This window comes from Pygocentrus nattereri, chromosome 18, assembly GCF_015220715.1.
Source record: "Pygocentrus nattereri isolate fPygNat1 chromosome 18, fPygNat1.pri, whole genome shotgun sequence".
Taxonomy (NCBI): domain Eukaryota; kingdom Metazoa; phylum Chordata; class Actinopteri; order Characiformes; family Serrasalmidae; genus Pygocentrus; species Pygocentrus nattereri.
The window spans coordinates 6,987,130-7,006,025 of NC_051228.1; the positions used below are offsets into that span (position 1 = coordinate 6,987,130).

Sequence of the window (18,896 nt, forward strand, 5' to 3'; positions counted from 1 at the left end):
AGAACACTTTAAGAGGCAATGGTTTCAATGCAGAATTCTACATCATTATTTTAAAGCGCTGTCATTAAATAACACAAACCATGTACACTACGGTTCAGATTTGTCCAATAGGGCCGCAAGCAGCCCAGAGCGTCTGAGATGAGCAGAAGGCTACGTCAAGGAGTGAGAGATCTTCCTCAAATCCAGTGCATGGGTTCACGTTAGCAATGGTTCAGATCTACGCTGTGGCCTCCGCAAGCCTAGTATCGTTGCTGCCGTCAATTACGAGAGTCTGGCTGGACTGCTGGAGATCTTTCTCCTCCTCTGCCGTTTCCTCCACTGTTCGGCTCAAGTGCCTCTTGTAGAGAGGTGGGCTGGAAGAAGGAAAACAGATAAGTGCTGATTTTAGGAAAGGTTGGTTAAACAATGAAAGAGCGATGGACGAGCTGTTTGCTCTGGGTTGCAGGTTAATCATGTTCACCCACGGCTTTGTCTTGCCCTCAGAAAGAGGTGAAGCAGGAAGGAACACATTCAGAAATCGATAGCATCTGTGAGCTCATGCAGTGGTGAATATGGCTAGTCTTACTGCACCAGTGGTTCCCAATTCTTGGTTGCTGCACTGTCAGAAAAAAATGGTACCATGCAGGTACACTTTTTGTTCATCAAGGTACAAACAATCTAAATTTACCTTCAAAAGGTACAAGAATAGTTTTAAGATCCAACTGTGTACCTTACAACAGTTTTTCCAGGACAAAGGAATATATTTTGCTGTGGTCAGGACAAAACCTTGTATCTACAAAATGGTAACTTTACAGGAGAAGGGAAAAATATACTTTACTTTTAATGTAAGTAATTCTGAGCCATTTCTTTTGGTCCATTCATTATGCAATTTTGACACAATGTAAAGGGCAACATGCATTTTCAAATGATGTTAAAAACAGAAAAATGACAAAAAAAGAGTTACAAGGTTTTATTCTGACAGCAGCGATTTGTATCATGTTTCCTAGCTAAGAAACTAAAGAGGTACCCTTGAGGGTACCACCCCAGTGACAGCTTAGGACCTTTTTTGAGAGTGTGGAGTATGCTTGCTCTGCATAATTTTGGGGTTTTCCCCTCTCTCTAACACATCTTATCCAAGTAACCATTTCATTAACAAAACCTTTCAGAGTCATAGTGGGTGTTTGCGTTAGTAGTTTACTAGGATCGTATAACCCCACTCCAGAAAAATGAAGGACCCTGTCCTTAAAAATAAAATTTGCTTGTTTACTTACTATTGCTATGTCTTAACCATGTCTGTCAAAATGACCATTCACAACAGCCATTAAGTACAAATGAAACATTTAACGTCTAATAATTCATTACATTTAAGATAAGGCACTTGCTCAAAATTCCTGATAGATACCTGGAAGACCTGGCAGACGTGGCAGACACCAAAACTGTCCCCATCAGATAAACTTAAAGTTTTCATCTCTGAGAGAGAGAGAGGAGAAAATCAAGCTCCACTCTTGATTCAGATCTGAAAACATCCACAGCCGTCCTTCCACTGTGAGAAGACAACTCTGTGCTATGGGTCTGAAATGATGTGTAGCTGTCAAGAAGCTCTTACAGAGAAAAGAGTAGAAGAAAACTTGCACTAGAACACTGAAAATGGACATCTGGAGATGAGCAGTAATGTATTTTGGATTGAGTCTAAATTGGTAATTGGGATTTCTTGGATCAGTAGGAGCAAAGAAAGCAACCAACTTCCAAGACTAAACTTTGGACAAATAACCAGTGCAATATATCCCTGCATATTACTTTAAAAATTTAAAGAAAATGGGTACAAAAATGCACGAGTAGTGATATAAAGGTCCCGTAAAAATGGAAATGGTCATGTATCTGCTGAGCTATGGGCCCCAGTGCAATTGCTCTACTTGCTCTGCCGATAGTTAAGCCACTGATTATAGGTTGAAAAATACTAGAGCAAGCGTACTCCATGACCTGGATTGTGAAACACTAAACTACAGTAAAGTCACAGGGTTTCAGAGCATATTCGTTCAATGAAATCAGGGAAAGTTAATCTTAACTAATTCTTTTGTGCATGATTAAACACTAAATCTAACAGGTGCTGTTAATACCCAAGTGCAAACTAAATGGCTCAAACTGCATTAAATATTTATAAATATGTTGGGTGCAGCATCACCAGGGAACAAAAAAACATATGCTGTGGAGGTCTGGCTAAATTAACTTCTTTGGAGCAAGTGTTGTTTTGTTGCATTCAAGTCATTTATCACGCAGGCCATTCAGTGCGAATTAGTATGTGTGCCTGCACGCTCAGGGCTCCCTGCTTTGCCACTCTAAACAAACCTCTTTCTGGGGAAGAAAGCAGATGATTAGATGATAAACCTAGTCTTCTTCAGGGAACACAAAACAACCCGTGAAGCACACCATGCAACAAAACAAAAGCTACGTAGGTAGCTCATTAATTTCTATCTCCTCTCAATGTTAAACTTCGAACTGTGTTAAGAGTTTATGGCTGGTTGGCACAAAGCCAGCATGTCTCACCAAACAGAAATTGGTCTTAAGATCTCCTACATGCATGCAGAGTTGATGACAGTTAGTTGTTATACTGGTGTGAAAACTATCCTATGGTCCACCATCCAGAGGTATACAGCGGTTGCTAATTTGTTAGTGTAACACCATGCTGTTCCTCCAGTCACCTGCAGCATGTTTTTAATCATCATCAGGCCTGTAGAGGTACTTCATCACCAGGTTGTTCACTTTCTTTTTCTTCCTCTTGTCTTCTTTCTTGCTCGGGGGTCTCTCCACAGGACCATCTGGTCCCCTTTCCCCGTCCGATCCCATTGCGCCCCTGCCCAAGCCCTTCTTGATACTGCTGGAACTCCGGTAGGAGACAGTGGACCCAGAGCTGGAGGACGATTCGGAGTCTGAGGATTCTGACTCAGATGATTCGGATTCAGATTCAGACTCACTCTCCTTCTTCCGGCTCTTTCTGGAACCTTTCTTCCCTTTATTCCTGGAGCTCTTCCTGCGGTCCTCCTCTGAGGAGCTCTCAGATTCAGTGTCACGATTCTTTTTCTTCTTCTTGACTTTGTGGCTGGTGCTGCGGCTGCGAGAGCTTAAGCTGCTGGAGGTGCGGCCATAGTCCAGCACTGAGCCAGATGCTGAGCGGCGCAGACTGGATGCGCTTCGGCCTAGACCAGCATCGTCATCATCATCTTGCAGGGCACTCCTGAGACTGCGGACACCTTTTCGGTTGTCCAGGACTTCTTCTACTCCTCCCTTATCCTGCTCTTCATCAGAGTCTTCCAGACTGCGGCGCTTGAACTTGATGGGCTTGAAGCTGAGGACCTCATTGATTGCTTTTTCCAGATCTGGGTCTAGATAGTTCCGGTGACTGACAGGTTTAATATCTGTGCCTTCCTGGCCATCTTCGGAAGGGCGAGCCTGGGCAGGGGTGGACAGGCTCCGACCTAGAGATCGAGGGCTGTAGGCCGAGACTCCACCCTCACTGAAGGCCACACTCATAGCATCGTCATCATCATCCAAGTCCACACCAAACTCGCTTAGCCGGCTGCTGCGGGCCAATGAGGTCCGAGAGGTGAGGCTGATGCTTCCAGGGCTCCGTCCTCCTGAGCGCCGACTCAGGCCAGGACTGGTTGAAGGGCCAAAGTCGCTACGGCTGTCATCCATCCATGAGGTGCTGCGGCGTAAGCTGTAGTTGCTCAGGGTAGACTTGGCATCATCATCCTGGTCTAAGCCGCGGCGTGTTGAGGCTCTGCTGGGTGCCACAGAGGACACAGTGGATTCTTTATCGAAATCTGGGCTGCTCTTGGTCCAGCGTCTGTCAAGACCTTTCCTGGCCATGCTTGTAGCCTCAGAGTAAGCTTGGGAGATGACAGAGCCACGGTCATCTGGATCATCTCCAGCCTTCTCGCCAGATTTATTCTTTGCCTTGCGGAACGAGGAGCGGTCCGGGGTGTCTGGCTGCTCCTTCAGGGCGCTGAAGAGGGAGCTCTCATCCCCCGTGCCTCCGATGGAGTCTTTCAGGTTGGAGCGTTTCCTGTAGCTGAGGGAGCTCATTACAGACACTGACCTGATCTGCTCTGAATTTTTGTCATCTTTTTCTTTCACTTCCTGCCCTTCCTTACCCTCTTTCCCTTCTTTTACATCTTTGACATCAGCGTTAGCTGCATTAGGGTATTTGAGGCTTTTAGCGGGAATGAAAACAGACAGACATGACACAAACAAGGGAAGAAACAGTAATCAGAAATGCAATGATTCAGACAGGATAGGTTGAAAATCAAAGGACATACAGTGTCAAAAGTATATATTATGATGTGAGAATTAACAAAAGACTTTGATAGAGAAGGATAAAAGAAACAGAAAGTGAAATAAAAAACAAAAAAGAGCAAATAAATAAAGAGCAAATCCTGGAAACAGAGGCATGATTTAGACACGTTTGGCAGGAAAATCCACTAGAGAGCAGCTGTGATATGGCCCAGCCCTGCATAGCCATCGGATGCCTCAGTGAGCCCCATCAGAACAGGCTCCCAATGCAATATGCTATTTGCTAAGCAGTAATTGTGTGAAATAGCCCACCACTCTGCAGAGCTCCAGGTAGCACAAGCCCCAGCTTTTTCTTCATCTCCTCCTCCAGTGCAGTCTCAAGGAGAGCGAGATAAGGAGACTTGCTCTATCATTTCAAGCCTAGGAGGAGGGTGCTCTAATAAGCAGCTAGAGATGCTCGGTGCTAACCTGGGGGTCTTCAAGCTGCCCTCGTCTGATAGAGTCTTGGTGGAGCCCTTATTCTTCGAGAGCCATGATTTCACCCCATCCACACGGTCCTCCACCTCAGAGTCCAGGTCTGAGTCTTCTCCACTGTGTGAAATGGAAAGTCTGAATGAGTGACTGTAATAATAAAAAGCCACACCTAGATGGTTACTTAAAAATTAGTGTTAGCATATAAATAGACAACATGACTGGGTTAGGGAGTCAACAAGCAACTGAGATGGCAAATCAAATTCGTGGAAAAGCTCTCTTTCCACTGAAGATAACATAAAAATTCAGGGAAGGGATGTACAAGGAACACACAGGAACCACAAGAACCACAAGAACAGCATAAAATGTAGGGCAATGCTTTTTGAACATGCCTCTTCATAGTGAAAAACGCAGAAGATGACAAGTAGGATAAGTAGGATGCGTTGGAACCACGGCAAAGGCAAGCTTACACAGAAATTCCTTTTTTCCCCCAATGATTTTTACATGATTCAATTGTTTAGAATGAATTGCAGTGACATACAGAGGAGCTTGATATGAATGGTGCACTGTGGAGAAACGAGTCTTTACAGTGGTGGTAAATGGAACCCGAGGTCTCCAATGCAAATATAGTCAGGTTATTAACTCTTTTGCCTTACAACATGCTGCATGAATCTCTCCACCGTTAACAGACATTTAAAATGATGCTTTAGGCCCAAAGCTTCTAAACCTATCATAAAACCATGTCTCAGACCTCAGGCAGTACATTTGTAACCATTTCACTTAACAAGTGTTCTATAAGGAAGCTTTTAAACTTTAGAGGTCTAAAACTTTTTAGACGTCTGGTTCCTATCAACACCACTGGGAAGAGTCCTGAATTGGCAAATTTCACCCTGAATGACACTGTTTACATCTTATTGATTCCATGATACAGAAATTGTAGTACAGCAAAACAGTAAAAATAGAATTCCCATTTAAATGAATATCATTATGCATGGAAATAATGATTCAGGGAAGAAACTTGGTGTTATTGGTGCAGTGAGAACTTGCGGCTCTTAGAACAAAATGATGCCTTCCATAAATACACATTTGAATGAATGCTTTCCTTTCTTTCCTGTCTTAAGTGTATAATAAGCCGCAATGCTGAGGCTGAGACACAGAATGCAAATTGCTTCTTGAAGGCAAAATTAACTGTGCCAGCCTTGCCGGCCTATGGTAATGGTGTTGTCTCTAAGTCTCTCTTAGAATATTGTTACTGAAACTCTGCTAGTACCATGCAGTTCAGCCCAGCCCAGTCAATAACCAGCGAAAAAAAATGAATGAGAGGGAGAGGGAGAGAAAGAAATCTACAAAAAGTCCTCTCGATCCATTCTCATTTAAGCGCCATTGACATCTGGACTGACGTTAACAGCAAACAGCCATCTGTAAGTATGATGACATGAAAGATTTAACATGCTCTCTTTTCTTCACTTCTTGTCAAAACAATAGCATTTATCATTCCTCTCCATTTCTCTGTATTTACAGTCCCAGTATGTGAAGTAATACTGTTATTGACTGGTCACAGTGCTACCGCTATTGAAAACCCTTAGGTGAACTGGTTTTGACATTTGCCAGCTATTGGCGAAAACTAAAGGCCAATGGCTTGAAATCTAATCCAATCAGCTTTGTGGACAGTCCTCCTACACCAGTCTTGTAGTTTCAAGAAGCTTTTTGTTTGTTTGTTTGTTTGACCATTCATGCCTTAGTAGCCATACAACATCATAAAAATTCTTTACATTTATAAAATTCACAACATTTTATTTTGCAATTAAACTCGCACCACTGTCGGTCGTCATCACATAGCATGCCAATCTGACCTATGATCATCTTTCACCCACTTGAGCTATACTCCTAATCCTTTTGTACCTATGAATAGCTATACAGCACAAAAGGACCAACTTGCTATTTCCAATGTTTTGACTAGAACATTATTTATATATGCATATAGCTGCATATATTCATGTGCATTAAATTACTTCCCTACAAAATATTCCATCTCAGTGCATGTGTGAACCTTGGACGTACAGTAAAAAAGTTTGTAGGCAAGTTTTGTTTGTGAGGATTTGATTGCATACAGCCACAAGACCATTAGTGAGGTCAGGTACTGATGTCCGTTCTGGACACTCCAACTCATCCCAGAGGTATTGGGTGGAGCGCCATCATTTAGGAGAATGCAATTCCACTTCTCTACAGCCAAATGCTTGGCATTGGGAATGGTGACCTTAGGCTCATGTGCAGCTGCTCCACAGCATCCCATTCTACTGACAATGCTTTTCTATGGTGAGTATAAAAGCTTTGTGTTTAAAACACTATGCAAAACACCAACTGGCTCAATCTGGTGCTCACCATCTTTTGTGAGAGTACGAAGTCTGGAATTAGCCTTTCATTTATTTCATTTTTAGTCAAAATGGCCAGTAAGTAGTAAATAAGTTATTCATTTTTCAGGAGATAAAGAGCCCTCCACAAATATTGGCACAACTGGTAATCATGAGCAAAATGAGCCATGAAAAATATTCTTAATGGTTTATCCTTTTGATGTCTCATCTGAAATTTTAGCAGTAATCCAACCTTTAATGTTTTGAGGTATAATGATTGAAAGTAAAAATGAAATCTTGTCACGAAACAAATATTTTTCCCAAATCTCTGTGTGCCAGAGTGAAATCTAACTGAAGTATATTCCCATTCATAGTTTGTGGTTTAGATTTCACCTGAGCGATTAGGAACACTTAAGTGGTTAAAGGCTACAAGAAAACAGTTGAAAATGCTCATGTCCACTATCAGGGCAATAATTAAGAAGCTTAAAACAACTGGAGATGTTATGAATCTCCTGGGAAAAGGACATACGTCTACAATGACCCCATGCACAGTAAGGAAGATGGTTGGACAAAGAATCTCCAAGGATCACAGATGTGGAATTGCAGAAATTAGTTAGGTCTTGGGGTCACCCAAACTACAATCAAACACCACATATATAACCATAAGTTGTGCTTGGGGTGTGGGGGATAAATCAAATAAAACCAAAAAGCAGAAATAACATCAAAACCTGACTGTCTCAGACAGGAAGCTTAAACCAGGCCACAGTGTGGATCATCCAGCAGGGCAATGATCCAAAACATGCCTCAAAATCAACACAAACAGCTCACTGGCCACAGAATGAAGGTTCTAGAAGTAGTTACTATACACTGTCATTAGCTGTTAGCACTCTTCTGCAACCTCACACATTTTCAAGTGATGCACGAAGGCGTACAGCCAGCGTTTTCTGACAGGTGTTACAGGGACAACAGTCTGTCCTTCACAATCCCCCCAGGAGAGAGGAAGGTGAAGCACTGTTATGCTGGCTGTGATCTGTGATCTTTTTGGCGCCTGAAGCGAGATTTGACATTCCACCGTAGTCTGTATACACCATTACCCTTCCCTCTGGCCAAAGAAATAAAAAATAAATAAAAAAATCTCAATTCTGGGAGTGAAATCATCTTGTTTTCTCCCACCTGCCAGCCTTCCTGCTTGGCTGCAAAATACTGAAACAGTCTCCCAATGACAAACGCCCGTACACTATTTCCAAACCTATCATGGCCTATTTTCAGTTTGTAAGAACCTTCCGGGAAATCTGAGAAATGCTGTAAACGGCAGGCTGAATGGGTTCCTCAGAGGCTCGTAATAATACTCCAAATTCATTCCAACAGAGAGAATCAACAGCATTTATTATAATTCCTAACCTGACCACCGTAAAGGCTTTGGGACTCAGGAGTTTAACCACAGAAGTCGCAGTTATCGCCAGAAAAACAAAACAGCTTTTTTTGTAGCTCATTGGAACCAATGGATAACGTACATCATAGCGTAGCTTAACATGCGTTATAACCTCAGCCGTTTCACTGTAATGCATATTTGCACATTTCACTCTAACTGGACCATTCTACCAAATTAGCTCAAACTGCTGTCCCTCACACACGTGTTCTAAGCCACTTATCCTTCTGGGTCGCCGTGGGAGATGGAGTCTATCCCAGTGGTCAGTGGGCAGAAGGCAGGAAACATCCTTGACAGGGCACCAGTCCATCACAGGTCAGACACACAAACATTCATGCATACACTCGAACCTAGGGGCATTTTAGCATGTCCAATTGGCCTGACTGCATGTATTTGGACTGGGAGGAAACCCACGCAGACACGGGTAGAACATCTAAACTCCACACAAAGGACGGTTGCCCAGGACCTTGTTGCTGTGAGGCGACAGTGCTACCCACTGCGCTACCGTGCACCACCATGCTATGATCTGTTTAGACCCAAGGCATTAACTAAAGTAATAAGCTAAATATATAGAAAATCTTTCTTTGGGAGGTCTCTCTCAAACCTGGACCCCTAATTTTTACTTGTGATTTTTTTTTTTCCCTTAAAAAAAACTTTTGGGATTTCTTTTAAAGTTAAGTTGATTCGATTTGTCTCTGATTACTGTTCAAATTCAAAACGAACAACTTTTTCATGTCATTTCCAAAACTCAAAGAGTTTTAGTTTGTAGGCAGAGCCCCGTTTTAGCCACACCCCTGCATTTTAGAGAAGAAAGTGGGGCTGCATCCCTGCCCCTCATGGCCACATGGTGAGCAATTAGATCCCATTGTTTAGACATAAATGAGCTCCAAAGTCTGAATGTCTGTATGGAACATTAAGAACTGTCCCTACCAAAACATATATTCTGCACTTAAGTAACATTTTTTTCCATTTTAATGCAAAATATTATGATTTTTTTGTGTACAAAGCTGTGCTATTATGCTAGTCATGTGCTAGCATTATTGAGTTCTGCTAAAAATGAGCTAAAATGGTCACTACTGAAACATTTGGTAAAGTTTTAGTAGTGTTATGATTGTTTTGGTATTCAACACAATGGATGTTCAGTAATTTATTATAAAATTATTTTTAATTGAATAAAATAAACATAATTAAGAAATAGGGTCACTCAAAGTAAAAGGATTTTAGTCCGAAGTCTCCGTCAGTTAAAAATCCAATAAAGTACAGTGCAAAAGCTACCAGTCATTTATTTTTCAGTCAAAACAGCCTTTAAAGGCAAAATATTCCTGTTTTTAGTGCTGGAAAAGAATACCTATTTAGCGAGTCCATGCTTGATCTTTATTACAGCTTCCATTCTTTTCATTAGACTTGCTTTCAGTATTTCAAAGATATCTGCTGGGATGTTTTTCCACAGCTTCAAAGTTCAGTCATACAACTGCATTGCACTTTCTTTCTCTTGCAATCTGAGTAATCCTTCTTTGTTTGATTCACAATATTCTTGCAATGGTCTAGCAGGTCTTGCATTATCCTATTTTCTTTTAATAATTTTTTAACTTTAGTATTGGAAACTTTTTTTTAACTTTAGTTTTAGTTTGCTCTGACTTTATTCAAGTGTGCTATTTTATGCAGCGGTGCTTGAAAGTTTGTGAACTCTTTAGAATTTTTTTATATTTCTGCATAAATTTGACCTAAAACTTAACCAGATTTTCACACAAGTCCTAAGATAACCAAATTAAACAAATTAGACAAAAATATTAGACTTGGTCATTTATTTATTGAGGGAAATGATCCTATATTACACATCTGTGGGTGGCTAATGTATGTGAACCATTGCTTTCAGTATCTGGTGTGACCACCTCGTGCAGCAATAACTGCAGCTAAATGTTTCTGGTAGCTGTGGATTAGTTCTGCATATCAGCTTGGTGGAATTTTAGCTCATTTCTCTGTACAGAAAAGCTTCAACTCTATTATGTCTGTGGGTTTCCTCTCATGAACTGCTTGCTTTCGGTCTTTTCATGACATTTCTATAGGATTAAGGATTTAACCGTTCTTTGGTAGAACATTTGGTGTGCTGAGGGTCATTGTCTTGCTGCTTGCCCCACATTCTCTTGAGTTTCAGCTCAAGCGCAGATGTCCTGACCTTTTCCTTTAGAATTTGCTGGTACAATCCAGAGTTCATTGTTCCATCAATGACGACAAGGCGACCTGGCCCAGATGCAGCACAATATGCCCAAACCATGATACTACCACCACCATGTTTCACAGATGCGGTAAGGGTTTTATGCTGGAGTGCAGCGTTTTCCTTTTTTCAAACAGGGCGCTTTTCATTTAAACCAAAAAGATCTATTTTGGTTTCATCCGTCCATAAAACATTGTTCCAACAGCGCTCCGGCTTCTCCATGTTATCTTTAGCAAATTGTGACCTCGCAGACTATTACATGCTTTGCTCTTGGTGTGATCTTTGTTGGTCGACCACTCCTGGGGAGCGTAACAGGGTCTTGAATATCCTCCGTTTGTACACAATCTGGCTGACTCTGGATTGGTCCAAATTCTGTAGAGATGGTTTTGTAAACTTTTGCAGCCTGATGGGCATCAACAACTCTTCTTCTGAGGTCCTCAGAAATCTCCTTTGTTTGTGGCATGATACACTTCCAAGAATGTGTTATGAAGATCAGACTGCGATAGGTCCCTGTTCACACCTGATTGCCATCCCATTGATTTAAAACATCTGACTCAAATTATCTGCTAATCCTAAAGGTTCTCATACTTTTGCCACTCACAGATGTGTAATACTGGATCATTTTCCCCAATAAATAAATGACCATGTCTCATATTTTTGTCTCATTTGTCTTATTTGGTTCTCTTTATCTACTATTAAGACTTGTGTGAAAATCAGAGGAGGTTTTAGGTCAAATTCATGCAGAAATATTGAGAATTCTAAAGAGTTCACAAACTTTCAAGCACCACTGTATCTAATCTCTTCTGAACTAGCTCCTGAAAAAATGAATAACTAAAGACCACTTTGCCCAGAAATAAAATAAATCAAGGGTGGTCTCTGACTAGTGTACTACACATTCACCAGAGGTAGATCCCTTTTTAAAAGTTTCATGAGAAAACATGAAGGAATCAAAAGCATATGGCAGATGTGACACACATGCATGCACATACGTACAATAGCTGTGCAGCGTTTGGACAGAGGCGCTATGTAATGGAGTGCTTTGCACTTGATGTCACACCCAATTTGCGTCCTGCGCCTTAGAGCGCCGGGGCTGGAGCTGCTGGGACTCTCAGCCACAAACATGCATGGCTAGCTCGGATCTGGACATTAATCAGATGTGACAACACAGTCCTATTGGTTGCATATCTCTGTTCCACCCAATTAGATTGATCATTAAGGCTGCTGTAGGTACACCCCCCCCCCCCACCAACTCCCCCCTCTCCCACCAACTCCCCCCGTCTCCATTTACTGCTACTGCTCAGTCATCCACACCCAAACGCTCCCACTGCATTATACACACACACATGCACAAAAAATCAAGCCACACAGCTGGAATATCCGTTACAGGCTTATAATAACAGTTCTAGTTAACATCTGAAAAGAAATCATACTCTGCATGAAGATACGGCCCCCAGTGCATGTTGTACTGTCTTCCTCTGAAGGAATCAATACTCCATAAATCAATGACATCACCTCCACCACATCATAGCGTCCAGGTTCTAAAATCAGGTTCTAGAACATTCAAAACTTTTATAAAATTGCTCAGATCATTTGTTTCCTTGGCTGTACAGAACAGTGGTGCTGGAACTGCAGATTCAGGTGGGCACTAGGCGGCAGACAAACCAGCAAAAGCTAATTTCTCCTGATGGGGCGACAATTAAAACTTCCTCAGCTGTTGCCCCTCTACTGCATGCATTATGAGAGAAAGTAAAGAAAGATTTATTCACTTTTCTTGCAAAAAATTATCCTTGATTTACTTTTTTGGACCTGACAATTAAATTCAAGGACATTAAAAATTATAATAATAATGTGTGCTGGGGTTCTTATGGAGTATATTGCCTTGAGGCAACAACCTGGCTTGTGACTGGCTAAATCCATTCCACTGTCGCTTCATAATGCTTATAGTCAACAAACATATTTCTACAAAATCATGACAAAAAATGTATGCTCAATGTTCAAAATGAGGTTTAAAGAGACAGCTTGACCAAGCACTTGCTTTTTATTGGCATACTCCCATTGTTGTCTTTAAATATGTTTAAATAAATATTATTGTAAAGTGAGGGAAATTAGTTTTTTGCTCTGAGGCAATAAGGGTTAATAATTTAGGTGTAATCTTTAATTTGTCACTTTCTTTTTGGGACACTGGCCAAAGACATCTTCACCCCACGCTTAGTATGAAAGATGTGCGATCTTCAGTCCATACGTTCATATTCTCCCTTCTTATCTACTGTAACTCTTTTCTTATTGGTATGCCTAACAAAACATTACATCTTTGACAATAGCTTCAGTCCTAGCTGCTACAGTTCTTTTTCACCCTTAAAGGTCTAATATATACAAGCCCGCCTGCATACATACATACTAGCAACCACCTGGAACACCACAAGAACCACCTAGCAATCCCTTGGCCACCATGAGAGGTATTATAGTAACCACTTAAGAACACCCAAGTGATCACTTCCAATACCATAGAAAGTATTTATCATTACCCTAGCAACCACCTGGAACACCAAGGATTCCATTTTCCATCACCTAACAACTACCATCTCACAACATACTAGCAACCAACTCAAACACCATAGTAACAATCTAGCAACCACCTAAACACCACCTAAAAATGACTTTACAACGGAGTCATTGGAATAGTATTTTTAGCTGGCTTTGTCAGGCTGTTCACTTTTTATTGCTATTATTAAAGTGAACACAAATTGTAAATCACAACCTATACTGGGAAATATTTCTAGTAGCAGGGAGGGTCTCTTGGTTTCCAGAGCTTTTTCTCCTGATGACTTATAGGAGGGAGTGGGAGAGAAACTTCATTTTAGTCAAGTTAACATTATTTTTCCAGATCCACTTGTGCACGATTATATAATCACAAGATATTTTAGAGTAAATGTTATTACACTCTGATCAAAGATTACAGCAGAATTCTGTATAATATGACCAACAGAAATCCGTTTGGATTTCAGGTTGATTTGAAAGTATTCAATATATAGATAATTCTATAGTAATAGGTCAATGACACGACACATTTTTGTGTGCCCATTGATTTTCTTTTGAATTATTGAACATATATATGACGTATGTCATCATTTACATCATTCTACATATCTTTTTTATGTGAAAATATTTTCAGCACATCAAAATAAAATTCATTTTTGGTACTTATAGCTCCATCCAACCATATTAGCAGGTTAAGTAAACTATTGAAAAAGATAATTCAGTCATATAACATTCTAAATAAAATAGTTAAGCAAGTTATTAATGTTTGAAGCCTTTTAAATCATAACATGCTGAAGCTATAAAAGTATTCAACTCATTGAAAAATCTTCAAACATACACCGATCAGGCATAACATCCTGACCACCTCCTTGTTTCTATGCTCATTGTCCATTTTATCAGCTCCACTTACTGTATAGCTGCACTTTGTAGTTCTACAGTTACAGACTGTAGTCCATCTGTTTCTCTGATACTCTGTTACCCTGTTCTTCAGTGGTCAGGACCCCCATGGACCCTCACAGAGCAGGTACTATTTGAGTGGTGAATCATTCTCAGCATTGCATTTACACTGACCTGGTGTGTTGTGCTGGTCTGAGTGGATCAGACAGCAGTGCTACTGGAGTTAAACACCTCAGTGTCACTGCTGGACTGAAAATAGCCCAACCAAAAATATCCAGCCAACAGTGAACTGTAGGCAGCTTCCCGTGACCACTGATGAAGGACTAGAGGATGACCAACACAAACAGCAGCAGCAGATGAGCTGTCGCCTCTGACTACATCTGCAAGGTGGACCGACAAGGTAGGAGCGTCTAATAGAGTGGCCAGTGAGTGGACACAGTGTTTAAAAACTCCAGCAGCACTGCTGTGTCTGATCCACTCGTATAGTACCTGCTCTGTGAGGGTCCATGGGGGTCCTGACCACTGAAGAACAGGGTAACAGAGTATCAGAGAAACAGATGGACTACAGTCTGTAACTGTAGAACTACAAAGTGCAGCTATACAGTAAGTGGAGCTGATAATATGCCTAATTGGTGTATAGCACTGTGCAAAAGCTTTAGGCACCTAAGATAATTAGATGTAAAAAGCTGTTTATCTGGGGGGGGCAGTAAGCATTTGTGTTAAAACAAAAACACTAATATTATAATACATATAAATAGATCAATATAAATACAACAGGCAAAGCTTTTATGTATGTGAACAAGCTCTGGAATTGAACACATGTATGCAAGTAATCTGGCGCTAAACTAGCTCACAAGATCTACTTCTTTTTAAAATAATACATTTATTTATAGTTACTGGCATCTATGACTTATTACAAAGATTAATGGTTTTAAACAATGTACTTTGGTGCCTAAGACCTTCGCACATGACTGTATGTCATGAAAGTAGCCAACAGCCAGCAGATCAGACCTGAGCAGAGGTCTAACATATAAACAGTCTGGAGTCTGACTGACCCCCTGCCCTTGCATATAAGGTTTAAGAACTGTACGATGAGGCATGAACACACTGAGTGGACACACGGGGCACATGCGATGAGTGGTCAGATCCATGCATATGAGACATGAAAACGCATGAAAGTGGTTATGAGGATGCAGCCAGGTGTGGTGCTGCATTAACACCATATTTTCACACAGACTTATTGGATTGTCACACGTCATAGTGGCATGTGTGAAAATTCACATCTCAGTTTCGTTCAATTAGTTCCACATCGAAAATGAATGCAGCACCACTCTGCCTCGCTCGGGATTAATGAAGACCGAACTTCAAAGGAAAAATGACGAGCGTTTCAGGTTCCTCACGTTTTGTTCTTCCTTTTCTGATACTTTGTCACCATGTCTTGTAAACTGTCACATACACACACAGAGGAAAGGGAAAAGGAAACAGAGAAGATGAGTGAGCTTCAAATCATGTAAAGGAAAAATAAAATCAGAAATCCCTCCTTACCGTGAGGTGGAACTGAAAGGAACAGAGAACCCTGTATGATTACAGAAGGTATTGTGTAAAAGTCAGAGACCACCCTTTGTTTATTTATTTTCTAGCCAAAACAGCCATTAAGTTTAAAGTTATTCAGAAGATATTCCTGATGGGATTTTCCTTTGACAAACCAGGAGTTGTCAAAACCGAAGCTCAAAAATGATTAAACTATACAGAGAAAATGAGATTCCAAGCAACCACTTGAAACACCTGGTAGACACCAAAACTGCCCCATCAGCTAAACTGTATTTAATGCTTTCAACTTTGAGAAAAGAAGCTAAGCTTCAGACTTAAAGGATTCCACACGTGAGATGATAGCTCAATGATGTGGGTCTGAAAAGATGTGTAGCTGTCAAGCGGAAGCTGATGATGTGCTGGTGGGGTGTCGACTGTCCACCCCAGAGTCCAGTCCTCAACATTAAGTGATACTTTTTTTTTTTTTTAGTCCCACAAACGGGGATATTCCACCTCTGCATTTAACCCATCCGTGAAGTGGAACACCACATACACATTAGTGAATATACACACACACACTAGTGGGCAGTGAGCACACTAGCCCGGAGCGGTGGGCAGCCCTATCCACAGCACCCAGGGAGCAGTTGGGGGTTAGGTGTCTTGCTCAAGGACACCTCAGTCATGGACTGTCGGTGCTGGGGATCGAACCGGCAACCTTCCGGTCACAGGGCCAGTCCTCCAGCCCACGACTGCCCCAACTAAGTTACTGAATGTGTTCAAATTACTTGGATGGTGTGAAGCAAAAAAGTGCAACCAACCTCTTAGACTGAACTTTAAATCTGTGGATAAATATCCCTGTAGATTTATCTAAAGAAGAACTGAAAGCCAATTTCCTGAAAAAGAACCGAAGCTGTAATAAAAGGTAAAGAGTGGACCGGCTTGCATTTTCATTCTGTTTTTAACATTTTAGCACTCACTTATGTCCATTTACAACCACTGTGTTCAGATTTCGAGAAGATGACGATGTCAAAAATACTAGAGTATTGCTTATTTTACACCTCCACGGTTCATGACCTACCCAACTCTAGGCTAGCTAATCGGGCTAACTGGCCAGTGGGCTAACTGGCCAGCTAAGCAAACCCTGTACTGCAGAAAGAAAGAAGCAGTAAATGCAACCAACTTCTAAAACTGAACTTTGTAGAAGTGGAAGAATATCCCTGCAGATTTCTTTGAAAAACAACCAAGTCTCCTAAGAAGAATAGAAGCTGTAATAGTGATAAAATATGTCACATTGAGTTGTTGAGGCTTCTGTGTAACTTTCTGATAAATATTTTCTGCTTTTTTCCTGATGCTGAAAAATGAATAACTTATACTTTATGGCTGTTTTGACCGAAAATGAAATAAATGAAGGGTGATTTCTTTTTTCCACAGTACTGTAGCATCACAATAGATTTGTATTCAAGGAAAGACGAGTTTTAATATGGGTGTGAGAGTGAATACGTATGTGTGGCTGATTTCTTCATACAGTGCCTCTCCCTGACCTGCTATTTGCCTGGGGAAAGAAACTGAAGGGGAGGTGTAAACTATCATTCTCTACTCTGTTTACTTCAGAGACACACAGAGGTAGCAGAACTCTCCTCCAGCTTGGTGAAAAGCAGCTTCCTCAGTGGGCCGCTAAACAAGAAGGGAAAAAACAACAGATACAAGAAAAAGGCTCCGGGGACACCATTAAACCAGTCCGCTATCACAAACAGGGAGAGAAAAACCACAGTCCACAAATACAGTAGAGAGAAAAGAGGAAAATGAATGAGTTCATAAAGAACACACAGCTAAAACTGATCTCATCTACCAAGAAACTGGATTTTTAAATGCAGGGTATCTGCAGAAGCGTCACTTCTCCTAAAATATAAGCAGAGAAAAATACATCTGAAGCTCCTAAGCATTTGAGCACGCTCAATTAAAGGGTCAGGGGATGAAAAAGGTTTAAAATAAATATAAATCTGAAGCTTTTCATTTGCAGGGAGTAAAAGCGTTTCTTTATGTGGGAAGGGCCTGGGCTTGTTGACTATTTAGGGAGTTACAGCAGTAACAGCACACACAATTCAGTACTCTGGCAGTTATTATTATTCATGTGAATGAATCAATTCTATTATTCATGTTGATTAATCTGTTTAAATGTGGTCACCAGATTAAATGTGGCAATATTCTGGCAACATAACGTTCCGTTCATCAAGAACTAAATAACCACCACAGAAAAATAGGCGTGTTTGCATAAAAAATAAAAACTGATAAAAAAAAAAACTGACTGATTAAAAATAAATAAGCTCTAGCTCATTTAATCAGTTATTTACATGCTCATTTACCAGACACGCTGTGTGTAAACAGCTTTCCAAGATGAGTGCATTCCACCTTTTCACATGAATTATATCAAATAATTGAATTTCATATGTAAAAATGTGTTTACTTGTTTTTTGTTTCTAAAAAAAATTTTTTTTTTGCACATTTCACATATGAAATATATGTGGCTAATAAATCAGTTCTATGTAATTAGCTAGCTGGTGTATGTAACGCTGTGGTGGGATGAGCTGCCAAATGTAGTTGTTGAAGTAGCTGCTATTTACTTCCAATTAATAAACTTTGAATATTCTAGTGACTAGTGGACTAGTAATGTAACATGATCTGATGTCTGTAAGAGTAACGTTGTGCTGCCATGGAAAATAAAGTAAGACTTGCACGTGCTGTATCCATCCACATGCTCCCAGACTATATTTCCATTTTCAACTTTCACCTATAATTGTTCTTTTTCTTTCGCTATCTGCTCGCGTAGGTCCGACACGATAAGTTAATTGCTGCCCTCTTCAGATTAAGTGGTTAAGTCACTCTAGGTTGGACATCACTTTGAAAAGGTAAACAAAAAATCTGTAACAGAAATCTGTTGATTTTTTTATTGTCAATGTCATAAATATCAATAATGATTAAATAATTGTTTCAGCCTTAAAAAGCAGCAGAGGAGATTTTAGAAATGCAGCTGTTGAGCTGCACTGGTTGAACGTGCTCAGAGAGGCGGGCACTGTGTGTTGACGCAGCAGGCAAAATCAAAGAACCAAAGAAACGCCTATGGATAATATGCATTTTAGGACTAGGACTACAGTGTCAGCTGTTAGACATCAGAGAAAACATGGTCATGTCTCAGCTC

At 40.7% G+C, this 18,896-nt stretch overlaps 1 protein-coding gene across 11 annotated transcripts in view; it reads right to left on the reverse strand.

Moving 5' to 3' along the window:
- Positions 1–216: 216 nt before the first annotated feature.
- The window catches only part of myo18aa (myosin XVIIIAa), a 151,972-nt gene continuing 133,292 nt past the window's right edge, over positions 217–18,896 (reverse strand). For 8 of the 11 annotated variants that reach the window (XM_037547598.1, XM_037547600.1, XM_037547599.1 and 5 more), the window contains 4 exons: positions 15,571–15,615; positions 4,738–4,860; positions 2,679–4,189; positions 217–353 (listed from right to left, as the gene is read on the reverse strand). In XM_037547598.1, the coding sequence (XP_037403495.1) occupies positions 2,692–4,189; positions 4,738–4,860; positions 15,571–15,615 (1,666 nt within the window). In that variant the 3' untranslated portion in view covers positions 217–353; positions 2,679–2,691. The remainder of the gene's footprint in view (positions 354–2,678; positions 4,190–4,737; positions 4,861–15,570; positions 15,616–18,896) is intronic. The other 3 variants (XM_037547605.1, XM_037547601.1, XM_037547597.1) reach the window with 1 other exon arrangement.